Genomic DNA, 16,151 nt, shown 5'->3' on the forward strand with positions numbered 1-16,151 from the left:
ATGCTTCCATCGTTCTCTGATGTTTTACAGCATTGTGGTAGCATGGGGATGTGACAAAGCGACCTGGAGGCTTGTGATGAAATTCTATTAGACATCCTTGCTGAATTAGTTGTAGTATCCAGGCATCTGTCTGGGAGCGGTGCCACTGTGGAAGGAAAAATTGTAACCTTCCCCCCACCACTGGATCCCTGGCGTCACTGCTTATTTTCTTTGAAGAATTTGTCAGGTTTGTCCGCTCTAAAGGACTGTGGTTGTGAGGGGCGGTTGAATCTGTTGAAACGTCGAAAGGACCCTCTCTGAAGAGTCCAGTGTGGACATCTCTGAGCCTGTCTGAACCTGGATAAGGTATGGTAGGATCGAAAGGACTGAGAGTATTGGCCAGGACGGGGTTCCTTTTTATGGGATTTAAGGATCGACTTATTTTATTCTTAATTTCAGAGAGCATCCTATCTAGTCTCTCTCCAATAACCTTCCACCCTTGTATGGATGACCCATTAACATGTTCTTGGACCTGGACTCAGCCGACCATGGCCTTACCCATAGGGCCCTGCGAATGGCCGTATTGGAGGCGACAGCTCTAGCAGCGAAGATCACTATGTCCAAGGAGGCATCTGCCATAAAGGAGGACGCCTTTAGCACTCGAGACAGGCCCTTGGCTATTTTTTTTATATCTGTGGTGGGTAGAAGCTGAGTGAGCTTTTTTATCCAGGCATTTGAAGCCCTAGCCATGAGTGCTATAGTGGTATTGGCCTGAATAGACAGTGCAGCTGCCTCATGCACCTTTCTGGACAGAAATTCCATTTTCCTATCGAGCTGATCTTTAATAAAGCCCACTCCAGCCTCCGCCAGGAAGTCAGAGGATTGAAGGGCAGAGATAGGAGCATCTACCACAGGCAATTCCAACATATCCATTGCATATGAGACCATACCATATAGTTTCTTGGCATTGCCAGAGAACTGTTTATTATGTAGGGGTTTGTCCCATTCAGCTCTAATAACTTTCTCAAAGAATTCTGGTAAGGGGACCTTAATAGTCTGGGCCTCCATTGTGGGAATATTCCTTGGAACCTTTACGTCTGGATTTAGACTTAGATTCCTCAGGTGCTTCAGCTTCATCAGATAAGTCTAAAGCAAAAAGTGCCTTGGCCAAAAGAAGCTGGAAATCATCAGAACAGCCGAGGCTGCTGTTCCTGAACAATGGGGAGTTCTTCATCTGAAACGAACTCTCCCTCCTTATTGTCAGCCCCAGAATCCCTATCCACAGGGTAGGTTTCATTTCTCTGCTCTTGGTAAGTTTCATTTCTCTGCTATTGGATATTTGGCACTGCTTTCATAGCTGCCTTAGTGGGTCACTGCCTAGAGGGGGCACTTTGGCTGTAGCCAGGCTCCTCCTGCATGGGTTCAAATATGGCTGAGGACCCAGGGGAAGATGTCCAACTATATGAAAACCCTTGAGGAAGTGGCTGAAGGAGTCTTTGAGGAGGGTAACCCTGCTGGAAGGAGAGGATAAGAGATTGGAGCCTCTGAAAATGTCTTTCCATGGAGCCCTCTATCATATTATATACCTGTTCAAACGTGGGATTCTTGGGGGTCCCCCTTCCTCAGAAAGGGGGGTTACTTTACCCTCTGTAGGTATCCTGGGCTCCACATCCAAAGGCACAGCAGAGGATCCGGAGGGGACCTTAGAGGTCGAAGCGGAACTCTGCTTAAGCTGGCGCTTGCGGCTGCTGCCTTTCCCCCCGCCATTAGACTTGTTTTTCTTCTGCAATTTTCCAGCCAAAGTAGATGGTGGAGGCGACTTTCCAGTCTCCTTCTTCGATAGTCCACCAGGGCGGCTAATGGCAGGATCTGATTTTAAGGCCAATTCTTGATCTGCATCGGAAAGGAGCTCGATGTCCTCCGATGCAGCTTCTCCAGTAGCCATTTCGTTTGCCGCCTCTTTCCCACAGCTTAGCTGTTCTACCGCGGCTCAGCTGATAGTCGGCAGAGCTGGGAGCTTAAATTTAAAAAGCGATTGGATACGACAAGGTAAGGAAAATGCTCTATTCTAACCTAATTTCACTAGACCTAGGCAGCAGCTATGGCTGCAACGCTCTCACCCCAGCGAAGGCAGGAGAAGAACTGGAAGGCAGGGCTGTTGATTTGGTTTGGCCCGAACTGAAAATCAGCCGAATTTCCCCTGATTCGGTGGTTTTTAGTTCGGGAGGAACCGAACTCAAAACTGGCGGGCAACCGGGGGGGCCGAATTCAGCGAGTTTGGGAGTTCACGAATAAATTCGGCAAATTCGGGGCCGTCAGTAAGCAGCATAACCGTCAGTAAGCAGCATTCTCCTCCCCCGGCCAATCGGTGGCCAAGCTGGGTCTTTTTCTGGCCAATCAGTCAGGATTGAGTACTGGAGGAATCAGCTAATGTGCGGCCCGGCCAGGGAGAGAGAGAGAGAGAGCGAAATCCTCTTGTGTGTGGGGGGGGTGCTTGTGCACATTCGCTCCTTTCTGTGGCTGCAGGGGGCGTATTTTTTGGGGTATGGACACAAAACTTTCAGTGGAGCTTCAGATGAAGCTTCTTAAGATACCCCCCAAGTTTTGTAAACATTGGGTCAGGGGGTCTCGAGATATGGGCTCTCCCCCTTTTCCCTCCCCCCTTTTTCCATTTATGTGGCTGCAGGGGGCGCTTTTTTGGGGATATAGCCCCCAAACTTTCAGCATAGCTTCAGACACTTATTCTTAAGATACTACCCAAGTTTTGTAAAGATGGGTTCAGTGGGGGCCGAAATATCACCTCCCCCCTTTTCTCTTTCCATGGCTGCAGGGGGCGCATTTTTGGGGGTGCAGATCCCAAACTTTGAGCGGAGTTTCAGACCAGTGTTCTTAAGAGACCACCCAAGTTTTGTGAACATTGGGTCAGGGGGTCCTGAGATATGGGCTTTCCCCTTTCCCCTTTTTCTTTCCCCTTTTCCCTATTGGGATGAATGGATCAGCCGATCCTGTGTGCATCTCCACTCCAGAGCAAAACGTCCCGTGCCTAATTGGAATCATCTTGGATTACAAGTCCTCCCCAGCCCCTTCTGATGGAACAGAAGACAGCCACAGTAAGACCCCTTTGGGGGCTTTAATCTATAATTTTTCTCCTGTGTATGTGTGTGTGTGGGGAGGGAGCAGTTTCTGTGGGTGGGGGGGAAGCCAAAGGGGGCTTTCGTCGGTTCTGCCTGGGGTGTGTGTTCCCCCTCGAGTCTCTCGCTCCCTGGTTTGAGGGGGGAGGTTTCAGTTGTGTTGCAAAGGTGTTGTTTAACAAGGTTGTGTTGTTTTGCAGTTGCTTTGCAAACGTCTCAGCTGTTGTCGGGGGTGGGAGCTTTGTGCGTGGGCGGCAAGCTCTGCTGAGAGATGCACATTAAGGGTGGGGGGGACCCCTTTCAGGGCCCATATCTCAGCCCCCCCTGACCCAATCTTTACAAAACTTGGGGAGTCTTTCAATAAACATCCTTTGAAGCTCTGCTGAAAGTTTGGGATCTCTAAACCCAAAAATCCCCCCCCCCGAGCCGCGGAAAGGCGCGATTGTGTTTTTAATGGCTTTATTCGGCCGAATTTTTTTTTCCGAACTTTGAATTCCCGCTGAATTGAACGGATCCGAAGTGGGGGAGTTCGGACTTCGGCATATCCCGAATCTAAACGGGCTGAATTCGGCCGAATCCGAACTATACCGAATTTTTTTTAATTCAACAGCCCTACTGGAAGGGGAGGTGTTCCTCGCCAGGAGACAGGAAGTTGTTAGTTTAGTCCTGCCTACCCCGAGCAATAGGCGAGAAACACTCAAAGATCAAGATGCCCTTCCTTCAGAGCGGGAATGTTACTGCACAACACTGATCCAATTTAGATGGGTTTTGCACTGTCACACAAGAGGTTCCCAGTAAATTGTACCTCAAAATTCCAATTTATTGTCTGTCACCATAAATTAAATACTAGAATTAATTACATAGTCCCCGGCTGAAGCAATTTACTAGGAAATGAGTCAGGAGGATAGTCACTGGATAAAAGACAGAGAGTTTTCATACCTCTGAATATCCTGTAGACAACAGAATGTGCTAATCCTCAGCTGGAGTCAGCTTCTGATCTCCTGCTGGGGGAATTCTGCCCTGTACCCACAATGTTTTAAAAGGGGAGGAATCAGGAGCCAAATGTCAGCTGATCATGGAGATCATCTGGAAGTCAGGTTCTTACAACATGGAAACTTTGCAGAATCCCAGACTTGCTGAAATGCAGCAAATTTGGGGAAGGGGTGATCAGAAGCCCCCTTCTCTTCATTACATCACGATGTGTCACCTTAGTCTTTAGAGAAGATTGCTCCTGTTATCCACAGTCCAAATTCTCAGTTTGGGGTGTGTATATGGGTGTATGGGGAGGAACAGATTGCTTCTATTTCCAAGCTGGGGGGGCGGAATGACAGAAGTGATACTTCTAATTTCACCATTGCAAAACAGAGAGGAGAAAAAGATTCATTTCCTTATTCTTCTCTGAAGCCTAAGATGACAGTTTAGAAGAGAAAGGAGAAGGTGGCAAGAAGAAAATGGAAATCAGCAGGGTTTCTGATCCAACCCCCACCCCCAATTTGCTGTATCTCAGCAAATCTGGGACATAAAGTTTCCAGGATGGAAGATCCCAAAAACCCAAATTCCAGTTGATCTGGTGGTTCATGTTTCCCCTCAAAATACCTTATCTGGAGCAAAAAATTCCCCAGCAAGAGATCAGAAGCTGACTTGTGGCTGCAAGTAGCTTGCTCCTGCGAATACACACCTGTTGATCCATTGCCTGCCTGATCACCACTGGCAAACAGGAAGTGAGCTGAACTGGCAGGTGTTCAAGAATCCCTACAGGGAAGAACTTGGAGACTGGAACCTGACTCCCAGCTGATCCCCTGCTCTGCTAGCCTGATCTTGTCAGATCTCACAAGCTAAGCAGGGTCAGCCCTGGTTAGTATTTGGATGGGAGACCACCAAGGAATACCAGGGTTGCTGTGCTGAGGAAGGCACTGGCAAACCACCTCTGTTAGTCTCTTGCCATGAAAACCCCAAAAGGGGTCGCCATAAGTCGGCTGCGACTTGACGGCACTTTACACACACACGTCACCCATAAACACAGAATTGTTCAAACAAAAAATCTTTATAACGCATAAAACAAATGTGGTAACTGTGTGCCATTAATATGTCACATGTGGCCTTATAAAACATTATGGCCATATTTGGTCAGTTCACATGTGAATATAACACACTTTAAATGTTACTGATGAGGAATCATGGCCCACTAGGGTTGCCACCCTCCAGGTACTAGCTGGAGAGCTCCTGCTGTTACAACTAATCTCTAGCCGATAGAGATCAGTTCACCTGGAGAAAATGGTTGCTTTGGCAATTGGACTCTATGGCATTGAAGTCCCTCCCCTCCCCAAACCCCACCCTCCTCAGTCTCTGTCCCAAAAACCTCCCAACAGTGGCGAAGAAAGCCCTACCAACCCTATGGCCCACTAACAAGTCAACATCTAAAGGATGCTAAACAAAAAGAATACACTTACATCGACAATCATGAAATCCAGCCAGCACCAAGTATTAGTGAAGTAGACTTGAAAGCCATACGCCACCCATTTAAGAAGCATTTCCAGAATGAAGATAAACGTGAAGACTTTATCAGCATATTCAAGGATGATCTTGATAGTCTTGTGTTGTTCAATGTAGATGTCTTCAAAAGCCTATGAGAGAAAATGCCACTACACATAAAGCCATAATGGCTGCCAAAATAAATATGCAACACTTGACTCATTCTGCTTTTTATAATATTCCTTTGCATTATTACTTTGCAATAATGTTCAGTTACATTTTGGATACCTGTCTGAAAATGTTCTACCTTTCGTTTGAAACATCTGCATGCTACACCACTACTCTGTATCTCAGGGCCTAACTGCATGTTGGTGGATCTGCCCCATATTGTGTCAAATCAGACACGTGCTGCAAGTTCTGTGTTGGAACTTAATTTTCAATCATGACCTCCTGACCTGAAATGCCCCCAGGGGCTGCTAATTGCCCTTTTTGGGAAACTTACGTGTACTAATGTGCTACAGTCCATTTCCTCAACAGGGAAAACTGTGATTCCCCCAGGGCTTTTTCATGTCAGAAAAATGGTGCAGCACCAAAGTCATGTGCTGTGCTCCCCATCCAAATAAGGCCCCCATGTGCCTGATAATTAAGTTTCAAAAATCTCTGGGATTCAAACCCAGTTACTAGTCGGAAACTCTAAGTGCTACACCACACTGGCTTTTGTGGGATAGCTGCTGTTGAACAGCAGCAAGCAGCCAGGCCTTGCTGAGTTATGCAAGTCACATGGTAGTGAATTGTCTGGTGGTCGCTGTTGGGTCTGGCTTCAGTAAGTGTTCCCTCAAAGACCAAAACTGTCCTGGAAATGGACCTGCCCCTGCCCCTGCCTCTGCCTTTTTCTGAAAGAAAACAAGGCTGGAAATACTATTGTAACTGCCTATCGAGGGCCAGTGAGTGTGTCTGTTCTTTGAAGCTCTTTTTATCATTTGGGGAGATTTAGCCCCCTCTCTTTAGATTTCAGCTTTTTCTGCAAACCTGGGGCTTTCCCCTCAAGTTTACAGAAAGATCTGTCTCGGGTGTCCATGGTCCCAATCTCCTGATTTAAGCATCCACAGATGGACCACATTGAGAATTAGATATACTAATGATACTATCCTCCTTCTGACTTTTCAGAAAACAGAATAAGAGGTTGCTGGATGTAATGCAAAGACTGAAGAGAAATAAGAAATACAATTTTATTTCTTTTGTGTTTTTAAACATCCAGGTGGTTTCCACACAAGGGCAGGCTTGCATGTTTTCTCCGTTGTTTAAATATAATTTCACAGCGCTGTCCAGTATAAAGAATGCCACTCCCCGTACAAATGCTGTTATGAGATGCTTCTTGAAGGAATCAGCAATCCTCTAGAAACAATTTCAATATCCTCTAGAAACAATTTCAATATCCTTGTCCTTTTGAACAAAATACTGCTCTTCAAGCCAAACAACTACGGGTTAATAGCATTATTAACAATTAAACCAAGAATGTCATCATTAGGAAGAGAAGCAAGAACATTAGCATGGCATCCCAATGTCATGGTGAAGAATGTGTTTTTATTTTATTTTATTGTGTGTGCTTTAATTTGTTAGCTGCCTTTGGTGGCCCTCGTGAGGGCAGAAAGGCAGGATATAAATTTTGTAAAATAAATAATGTGGCAAGTAAGTGTTTGGATTTCCAGTCAACAAGCAAAGATAAAGAATCACATCATCCAAGGTTTTAACTGGTAAATTATGGTTTTTAATTTTTAAATCTTTTATTGATTATTTTTATTACAAAGAAATTATTTTATTTACCTGTAGGTTTGTAATTTGGTTGATGTGTTTTGGCTAATGTTGTAAAAATAAATTCATTCAATCATCATCAAAGGGGCCATGAGCATCAGAAGGGTATCCCACGAAGCAAACTCAGACTTGACCTCAGCTCCCCTATCCAATTGGTTCACAAATTCCGTTTCCCAAACAAGGCAGTATGGAAGTGTGATGGCAGTAGGGTTGCCAGCTCCACGTTGGGAAATACCTGGAGATTTTTGGGGCGGAGTCTGAGGAGGACAGGGTTTGGAGAGGGGAGAGACTTCAATGCCATAGAGTCCACTTGCCAAAGCGGCCTTTTTCTCCAGGTGAACTGATCTCTATTGACTGGCGATCAGTTCTAATAGCAGGAGACCTCCAGCTAGTACCTGGAGGTTGACAACCCTAGATGGCAGGAAGTGCTGTCATGTCAACAGTCCTCTGCCTGAGAAATTGTGTGGGTTTCCACAATGGTAAAATTATATATTGTACTTACCAAAGCACCACTGCTAAGAAGAATCATGAAGACAATGAAGGATTCAAACCAGTTGTGCTCCACAATCCTGAAGCAGGTCTTGCGAAGGTTCCACCAGCATCTGCCTGTCCCAGCTTCTATGCTTACTTGACAGCATCTGAATTTCCGTACACAGTCTAGAAATCAGATTCATTTTTATAAAAAAAAAATCTTTGGGGTTAAGGATCCTAAAGAACAAGGAATCTGAAATGATAAAATCTCTTTGGACAAATTACCGGTTATGAACTGGATCCAGTGATAAATGAACGCAAATTCATTAATGCAGTTCCAGTTGCAGTAGATATGCTGCAACACTGGCAATTAATGTCTTGTACAAGTAGAATGTCTTGCACAACTTGAAATACAGGGGTTTTTTTTCTGGGTATATCACAGCCCCAACAAAACAATAATATAGTGAATAAATAATAATGTTGATAGAAGAGACAGAGAACCGGATGTCTGCTGTTTTGAAGAACGACTTAATCAGTCTACATATCATGCAATAAAGAGGAGATATATGCATTAACAACCTTCCTCACATAGGACCAGCAAGTAGTGACTGCTTTAGACTATTTTGTCTCACTTTGAACTTTTCAGTACTAGCTCATGGACGATAGTTCATGTTGATATGCCTTCTATCATGCATTCACAATGAAATCATTATGTGTTTGAGTGTTTGGGATTATATGTCTTGTTAGCCTGTTGTGCTGTTGTTGGGTTTACGCTCAAAGGAGGAAACATATTTTTAACTGGAGCTTGTGGAGTGATAGATTGTTGGTTCCCGGTTCCAGCTCCCAGACAGAGCGCCTTTTCAATTGCAGTCTGGAATCATTTCTTGTGGAAGTGGTGAACGGATTGATTCCGGGCTCCAAAGCAAGCAGCTTCCCACTAGCTGACTGATGGTCTCCTATCGATCAGAGATGTTTTACCACAACTACTCATTTGAAGAAATAGCATCAAGGCCAGTTCTAATGTGATTACATGGATCTGGTTACTGCTGTCCAACTCAACAGTACAGGCTGCTTGGGGAGTTTAGGCACTTTCTTACAGATCTTGCAAAAACTGTAGGAAAGCTGAATATTAAAATAATGGCTTCTAATCTCAATGACTAAGAACCACAGCATATAAATACGACTGTATTTTTTTCAGAGATACTGGATGTTTCTGTACTACAAATGTTTTTTTTTTTTTTTAAATTAAATGAGCTTAAATATCAGAGCCCCAGGAACAGCAGTTTGGTGAAGGAGTTAAGAATTTTCAGTTAGAAACCCCTGGCGCTGAACTAAAGCTTCCAGGACTCCTTGAGGTAAGGATTATTAAACCAGGTTAAGGCCGCCGCCACATGGGAATTATTCCCCACATAGGGATGCCAGCCTCCAGGTGGGACCTGGGAAACTCCTGGAATTACAGTTCATCACCAGACTGCAGAGATCAGTTTCCCTGGAGAAAATGGATGCTTTGGAGGGTGGACTCAATTGACATTTTACCCCACTGAGATCCCTGTCCTCCCCAGGCCCCATTCCCAAATCTCCAGAAGTTCCCCAACCTGGTTCTGGCCACCCTACCCCCATCCTTCACTGGTGGTCAGGAGGGACCTGGTAACCCTATTCCCCACATGGGCAGCAAGAAGCCCCCATAGTAAAAAAAAAAAAAAAAAAAAAAAAGAGTGTCCACATGACACCAAGCATGATGTGGGAATTGCTCATCTGGCTGCTGTTTTTCTCCTTTGAACTTCAGCAAGCTTCAGTTTCTCCAGCTCAAAGGAGAAACTGCAGGGTGGCTGCAGGCGGGTTTCCCTCTTTCCCTGTAAAGTTGTGTTGTAGTGGTACAGCATAGCTTGGTAGGGAAAAGAAAAGAGGAGTTTCTGAGCCACTAGAAGGTCACTGTAATTGGTGTCTCGCCTGTACACAAATGTGCATGAGCACAAAGGAAGGAGTGGAGAGTTGGGGGAATCAGCAAGTGGAGACAGAATGGAGCACGTGAATGATGTTTCTGCCAGTGCATACTCCATTTGCTGTCGCTGATACTGGCACCACGGTAGGGGCCTGTTCTCACAACTCTGTAGATGCAGTCTATGAACCTGGGGTAGATAGGCTGATAGAAAAGGAATAAGTAGGTTTTAAAGCCACCAAGACTAGATTAATTCATGCCATCGTATTCCCTATTACTATGCATGGGTGTGAAAGTTGGACAGTGAAGAAAGCTGATAGGAAGAAAACAGATTCCTTTGAAATGTGGTGTTGGAGGAGAGTGTTACGGATACCGTGGACTGCCAAAAAAATCAGTGGGTTATAGATCAAATCAAGCCTGAACTGACCCTAGAAGCTAAAATGACTAAACTGAGGCTATTGTATTTTGGTCATGTCATGAGACGACAAGAGTCACTGGAAAAGATAGTCATGCTAGGAAAAGTTGAGGGCAGCAGGAAAAGAGGAAGACCCAACAAGAGATGGATTGACTCAATAAAGGAAGCCACAGCCTTCAATTTGCAAGATCTGAGCAAGGCTGTCAAAGATAGGACATTTTGGAGGACTTTCATTCATAGGGTCGCCATGAGTCAGAAGCGACTTGATGGGACTTAACACACACACAAAGCCGGATCTATAAATACTTATAAAACCCAGACAAAAACCAAGTCAAACATATTTAACTACAAATGTGCATTATACTTCTATGGCCTACATTCAGGTTTGCTCATCTTGTTTACCTGACAAAGCTTAGTTGTTTTTTTAAAAAAAACTTTCATTAAGTAAGCAGCAAACGCATGTCAAATTAGATTGTTAAAGGTCTGCCTGGACCAACTACTTTTTTTTAAAGGTCTGCAATCACTAATATTAATATTCCCACTCATACCTTCAGTAAAACAAGCTTTTGGTTCTGATGGGTCTACCAGCAAAGCTTCTGCTTCTTCATCTCCCAGGGGATTTATTTCAACTGTGCTACAGTCAGTGGAGCTGGAAATACTTAATTTCTGCAAAATAAGATCCCACAGTGCCTTTTAACATCTACACATGCTTATCCCCAATTGAAATTCATGTCGACTGAGCATGCAATAGTGGGATATTCACACATCTAAACCAGATTTACAACAGAGTGCATGCACCGGACCATCTATATCATGTGGATCCCTAACTTGTGCATTTAAAGCATTTGCATTGTTTCTTATGAAATGAAACTTCTAAGTTTCAGGGTGGTGGTGGTAAACAGGAATGGTTGATGCCATTATAAAAATCTATTTAGAAACCCCTGATGAATGCCTAGATGTGGTTCTCATTTGCTGCTCTTTCTGCAATTACTCTTCTTTTAAAATGGTGAAGGCTTCTGAATTAGTTGAAGACTAGTGAGCAAACTAATCAGAAATAGCATTGCTGCAGAGCTAAATAGAATGGTTTGGGTCCAGTGACCTATGAATAAAACAAGTTCATGGAACGAGGCCCCCTCCCTCCCCTCTGTGACTCCCTGCTACCTCCTGTACCCCCCGTTACCCCAAAGCTGCTCCTGAAGGGCAACAGACCTTGCAGATCTGAGTGGGATGTGGTATATCAAGAAGGAAGAATTGGCAGAAATCCATCCACTCTCTTTGCAAGAGCTTTTATGTGAGAGCTAGCAAAAGAGGGGAAGGGGGATTTCAGCCAGTTTTTCCTTGAGCTGCAGCCTCAAGCGATGATTCCCTCTCTATTCCTGAGAGTCCCCTAATCCTTGGGAGCAGTTCTCTCCACCCAGGGTATATAGGGAGAAAGGGAGATGGATCAATTTCATTAGCTGATTTTCATGACAATTCACTGGAGACAACCCATAATATTCCTCACACTGCTAAGTTCAATCTTACACTGGATCACAAATAGGCAGATCCCACCAAACTGAACAGTAAAACTTCAAAAATGTGATCCAGAACGTGGATTAGACTAATACATTTTTCCTCTTAGAGGACTACTGTTTTGACATATTGTATGTCCCTTAGCCACTTTTCACCCTACGAAAATTGTGAAGTGAAATTCAATGAAATAAGTTAGGAGAAAATCCTGATATAGTATCGCAGGACATATTAAAAATCATACACACACACACACACACACCATATGGCAAACACAACAGAAAGCGGGCTTCCAAAATTTCAAAACCGAAAAAAGCATATTCAGCTTGTTCCCATAGCCTTTGCTTTGCATTCTCCCATGGTAGTGTATACATGTGTTCATTTTTGTGCGCTTCAAACTACTTTTGACTTAGGTACACATACCAGTCCTTGTCAAATATTCAGGCAATTTCTAGTTCCAGTGTTCAAGAATACTTCAAGATAAGCTGATTTTGCAGGTCTGACAACCAAGGCAACATTGTCAGTATAATTTAAAGCACTGCCCTGGATAGGGGTCTATCAATGACACAAACTATGAGAACAGTAGACAGGTATGAGTACAAAATAAACCAAAATAGTTTAGATCATGGTGTTCACCAACCTGTTAACAATGTTATTACCAGCTAGAGCATAACATCAGCAATGGCAGCATCCACACCCAGCGAGATTAACGTAAAGAATGATGAAAGCCCATTTAAGGTAACACTATTCAAAATGCTATTTTCTTGTATTCCAACTTGCAGTATTCAGAAATAGTTCCCCTGCTTTTCTTGTATTTTATAGTGATTTTTTTTGGGGGGGAGTCTATCCACAAAATTGAAAACATAAGGAACATCTAGATGTTATTTATCTACAATACGCTGTTGTTAATTATGCATCTGCCATGGATTCAGTGGACAGTCTTTGCCAAACAAGAGCTGTGGAATGGGTTGTCAGAAAACAGCAAGCAGTCTTCCTACTTATGTGACCTGGGAAATCTGACAAGGCAACTGGGGCTGACCCTGCCTCAACCCACACCCCCTTTCCTAAAGGATGTAGCAGGAGGTCTTGAGGTCAGATCCGCAGCAGTTTTGGACCAGCTGGTCAAGCTGTGGCAAGTGAACATATCACTTCAGAGGATCTTGGAGAAACAGCCTCATCTCTGGCCATTTCTTATCTAGGCCAACTGTCATGGGGCAGCCTGCTGAGCAGGACCTTGAAGCAGCAGGCAATCACAAACAGATGAGGGAGGAACAGGAGCAGGCTGGGCAATCACAGACAGATGAGTTCCCCTTGTGCCTACAACCGCCCACAGCAGGAGACTAACCTCTGTCAGAGGGCCAGGCACAGTGTCACCAGAGAACCCTCCAAAATCACTGGACCAGAGGCGCCAAAGGTTCAGAGCACTCCTACATGAGCATAGAAGGAGGGAAGAGCACTCCTTGCTGACAGATATGAGGCTAATGAGCTTCACCCAGCAGGGAATGCTGAGTCATAGGAACAAGCAACAGCGGGTTCACTGCTAGGCCTATTTAAGCAGGCACTTGCATCCAGGCCAGTGTGGGAACAACCTGTTACCACCATCTTGTGGTCTCTTTGGACTCTGATACTGCCTGATAGTCTTGTGGCCTTGACACAGCCTTTGACTTGGCATTTGGACTTCACTTCTGGTACTGATTTTGGACTCAAACCTGGAACAGCCCAGTATTGACCCTCAAACCTCCATTCAACTATACTACCTCTGGCCTTCAGGTCTGCTGGCATTCAGGACACCAACTGAGTCTCCTGCTGACCAGGACAAGCAATGCTAGCAGCAGTGCTGTGTCATAGCAAAATACATCTTCCACCTTTGAGTGGATGCTATGAGAAGTCCCCAGCTCCTTGGAGAAAGCAATTCAGATTCCCTCTCTATGTCCAGACTGGTTTCAATGGGCGTAAACTGGAGTAATTTTGTACAGGATTGCACTGGTTAGGACTTTAGTACTTTCTCTAAGTAGCTGGATTGCTACTTGTTCTAAGTGGGCAGATGAGTAGCAAACGGTACAGTTGTCTTAGCCAGCTACTTTTATTCTGGACAATCTAGCTCAGAAAAGTTGTTGTGTGAATTACACTGCCTTTCTAAGCAAACTTCAATTAAGTTAGTGGGCTCAGAAGGGTATAACTCTGCTTAGGGTGGCACTGTTAGTGACTATAAAGCGCTTAACAAACAAGAAATGTTACGAATAAAATAAAAATCAGGATTAATCGCCTAATTGTACTGAACTGAAATATATTAATTATATCCTAAATGAATTATAACACATTTTTGCTTTCATCATTCTAATATGGGTAGCATTTTTTTACACTGTGACACTGGATTATAAAACAAAAGATCATCAAAAGCCCTCATTGGCACAATGATATATAATTATGTGTTTGTAGTATGCAACAGAATAGCATTTTTATTACTCTAGTATGTTCAGTTCCTGTATATCCTTCTATCCTTGGAATTCTGAAAATATCCCAACAGCAAGGGAAACAATGCTGTATTGGAACCAGCTACGAGCCACAACTAACTTTTCAATTTTCCCAGAACTCTTCCTCAGGCTGGATGATAAATATTTTATGCATTTATTTATTCATCACTTTGAGATATACTACATTGCCTTTCCCAAAGGAGGTCCAAAGTGGCTGACATCCGACATATGTCATCAAGCCACACACTCAAACCACAGTTCTGAGTAATCATTTAGATATCATAAACTTCCAAATAGCCAACACAATCAGCAATAACACGAAATAGTAGGCTTCAGTTTAGCAGAGAGCCTTTCAAAACAGGACTGCCTTAAGAATTACATTTGCAAGAAATATACCAAATATCACTTGTAATAAAAAAATAGATAACCTTTGTAAGATTGGTATTAATACCCATCACAAATATTTCCCTCCTTTTTTTTGTTTTTAAATGCTATGAGATCTTCTTAAACTTAAGGATTTTTGAAAGTTTATAATCCAAGACAATCCAAGATCATGCATTTAACATATTAAAGTGTAGGGTTGCCAGCTCCGGGTTGGGAAATACCTGGAGGTTTTTGGGGCGGAGCCTGAGGCGGGTGAGGTTTGGGGAGAGGGGGGCCTTCAATGCCATAGAGTCCAATTGCCAAAGCGGCCATTTTCTCCAGGGGAACTGATCTCTATTGACTGGAGATCACTTTTAATAGCAACAGATCTCCAGCTAGTACCTGGGGGTTGGCAACCCTACTAAAATGCTGTGTAAAAATATTCAACACAGTGAATGTTGGGGTCGCCCTCCCCTCATCATGCTATGCTGTGAGTCACATGTGACATGTGAGTCTCATGACTGATACTGAATGGATGATGGCACACACTCCAGCAGCATGCAGGCCAGTCAGGTAGTATCCAACAGTGATTGGGTACACATGATTTGCTGTGGTAACCTGTTAAAAATGGCTGACACCCGTTGTTCTGCCTGGTTAAAAAGTGCCAGAGCTGTGCTCTTTGACTGCTCCCGATTGTTTTTAGTCCTGTGAGAAGTAAGAATGGTAGGAAGTGATGTAGAAAGGATCTAGTTTCACGGTTTGGAAATACCACAAACATGGTTGCAAAGGTTATCTTCAAATAAGTTACTCAAATCAACTAAAAACACAGTAGCAAAGTGATCTACAAATACATTACTCAAGTTAGCATGGCAAACATAAATCAACAAGTTGAGCAAAGACCTACATAAAGACATACTGAAAGGGGGAATATTCCCTTTTAAATATATATGTAAAGTAAGAGGCTGGTCTCAGTTAATTTTCTCCCCCTCACACCTCATCTTTTCAAAAGCAGTCAGATATTAGCAATGAGATCTGTCCAGTATCAAGTTGGTTCTTAATGATATTTAAGATATAGAGGATGGTGCCGAGTTGTTTTCTGTTGCCCCAGAAGGTTGGACCGGAACCAATGGGTTGAAATTAAATCAAAAAAGTTTCCGTCTAGACATTAGGAAGAATTTTCTAACAGAGTGGTTCTTCAGTGGAACAGGCTTCCTCAGGAGGTGGTGAGCTCTCTTTCCCTGGAGGTTTTTAAGCAGAGGCTAGATGGCCATCTGTCAGCAATGCTGATTCTATGACCTTAGGCAGATCGTGAGAGGGAGGTCATCTTGGCCATCTTCTGGGCATGGAGTAGGGGTCACTGGGGATGTTGGGGGAGGTAGTTGTAAATTTCCTGCATTTTGCAGGGTGCTGGACTAGATGACCCTGGTGGTCCCTTCCAACTCTATGATTCTATGATAGTTTTGTTCATTACATTTTCTAACTCCTACAAGCGTAAATAGCAGCAGCTTAAGCTTTTCTGCCCTTGTACATCACTAGGGTTCTTGACAGGCCTTCCTTGTGGAACCATGGCTACTTAATAGGATAAT

At 43.8% G+C, this 16,151-nt stretch overlaps 1 protein-coding gene across 1 annotated transcript in view; it reads right to left on the minus strand.

Moving 5' to 3' along the window:
• Positions 1-16,151, minus strand: part of LOC130487682 (sodium channel protein type 2 subunit alpha-like) — a 59,592-nt gene that overhangs the window by 15,960 nt on the left and 27,481 nt on the right. The window contains exons 17-19 of the mRNA XM_056861182.1: positions 10,768-10,885; positions 7,897-8,051; positions 5,561-5,734 (exon numbers count right to left, since the gene is read on the minus strand). Of these exons, the coding sequence (XP_056717160.1) occupies positions 5,561-5,734; positions 7,897-8,051; positions 10,768-10,885 (447 nt within the window). The remainder of the gene's footprint in view (positions 1-5,560; positions 5,735-7,896; positions 8,052-10,767; positions 10,886-16,151) is intronic.

This window comes from Euleptes europaea, chromosome 15 (assembly GCF_029931775.1).
Source record: "Euleptes europaea isolate rEulEur1 chromosome 15, rEulEur1.hap1, whole genome shotgun sequence".
NCBI classification, from domain to species: domain Eukaryota; kingdom Metazoa; phylum Chordata; class Lepidosauria; order Squamata; family Sphaerodactylidae; genus Euleptes; species Euleptes europaea.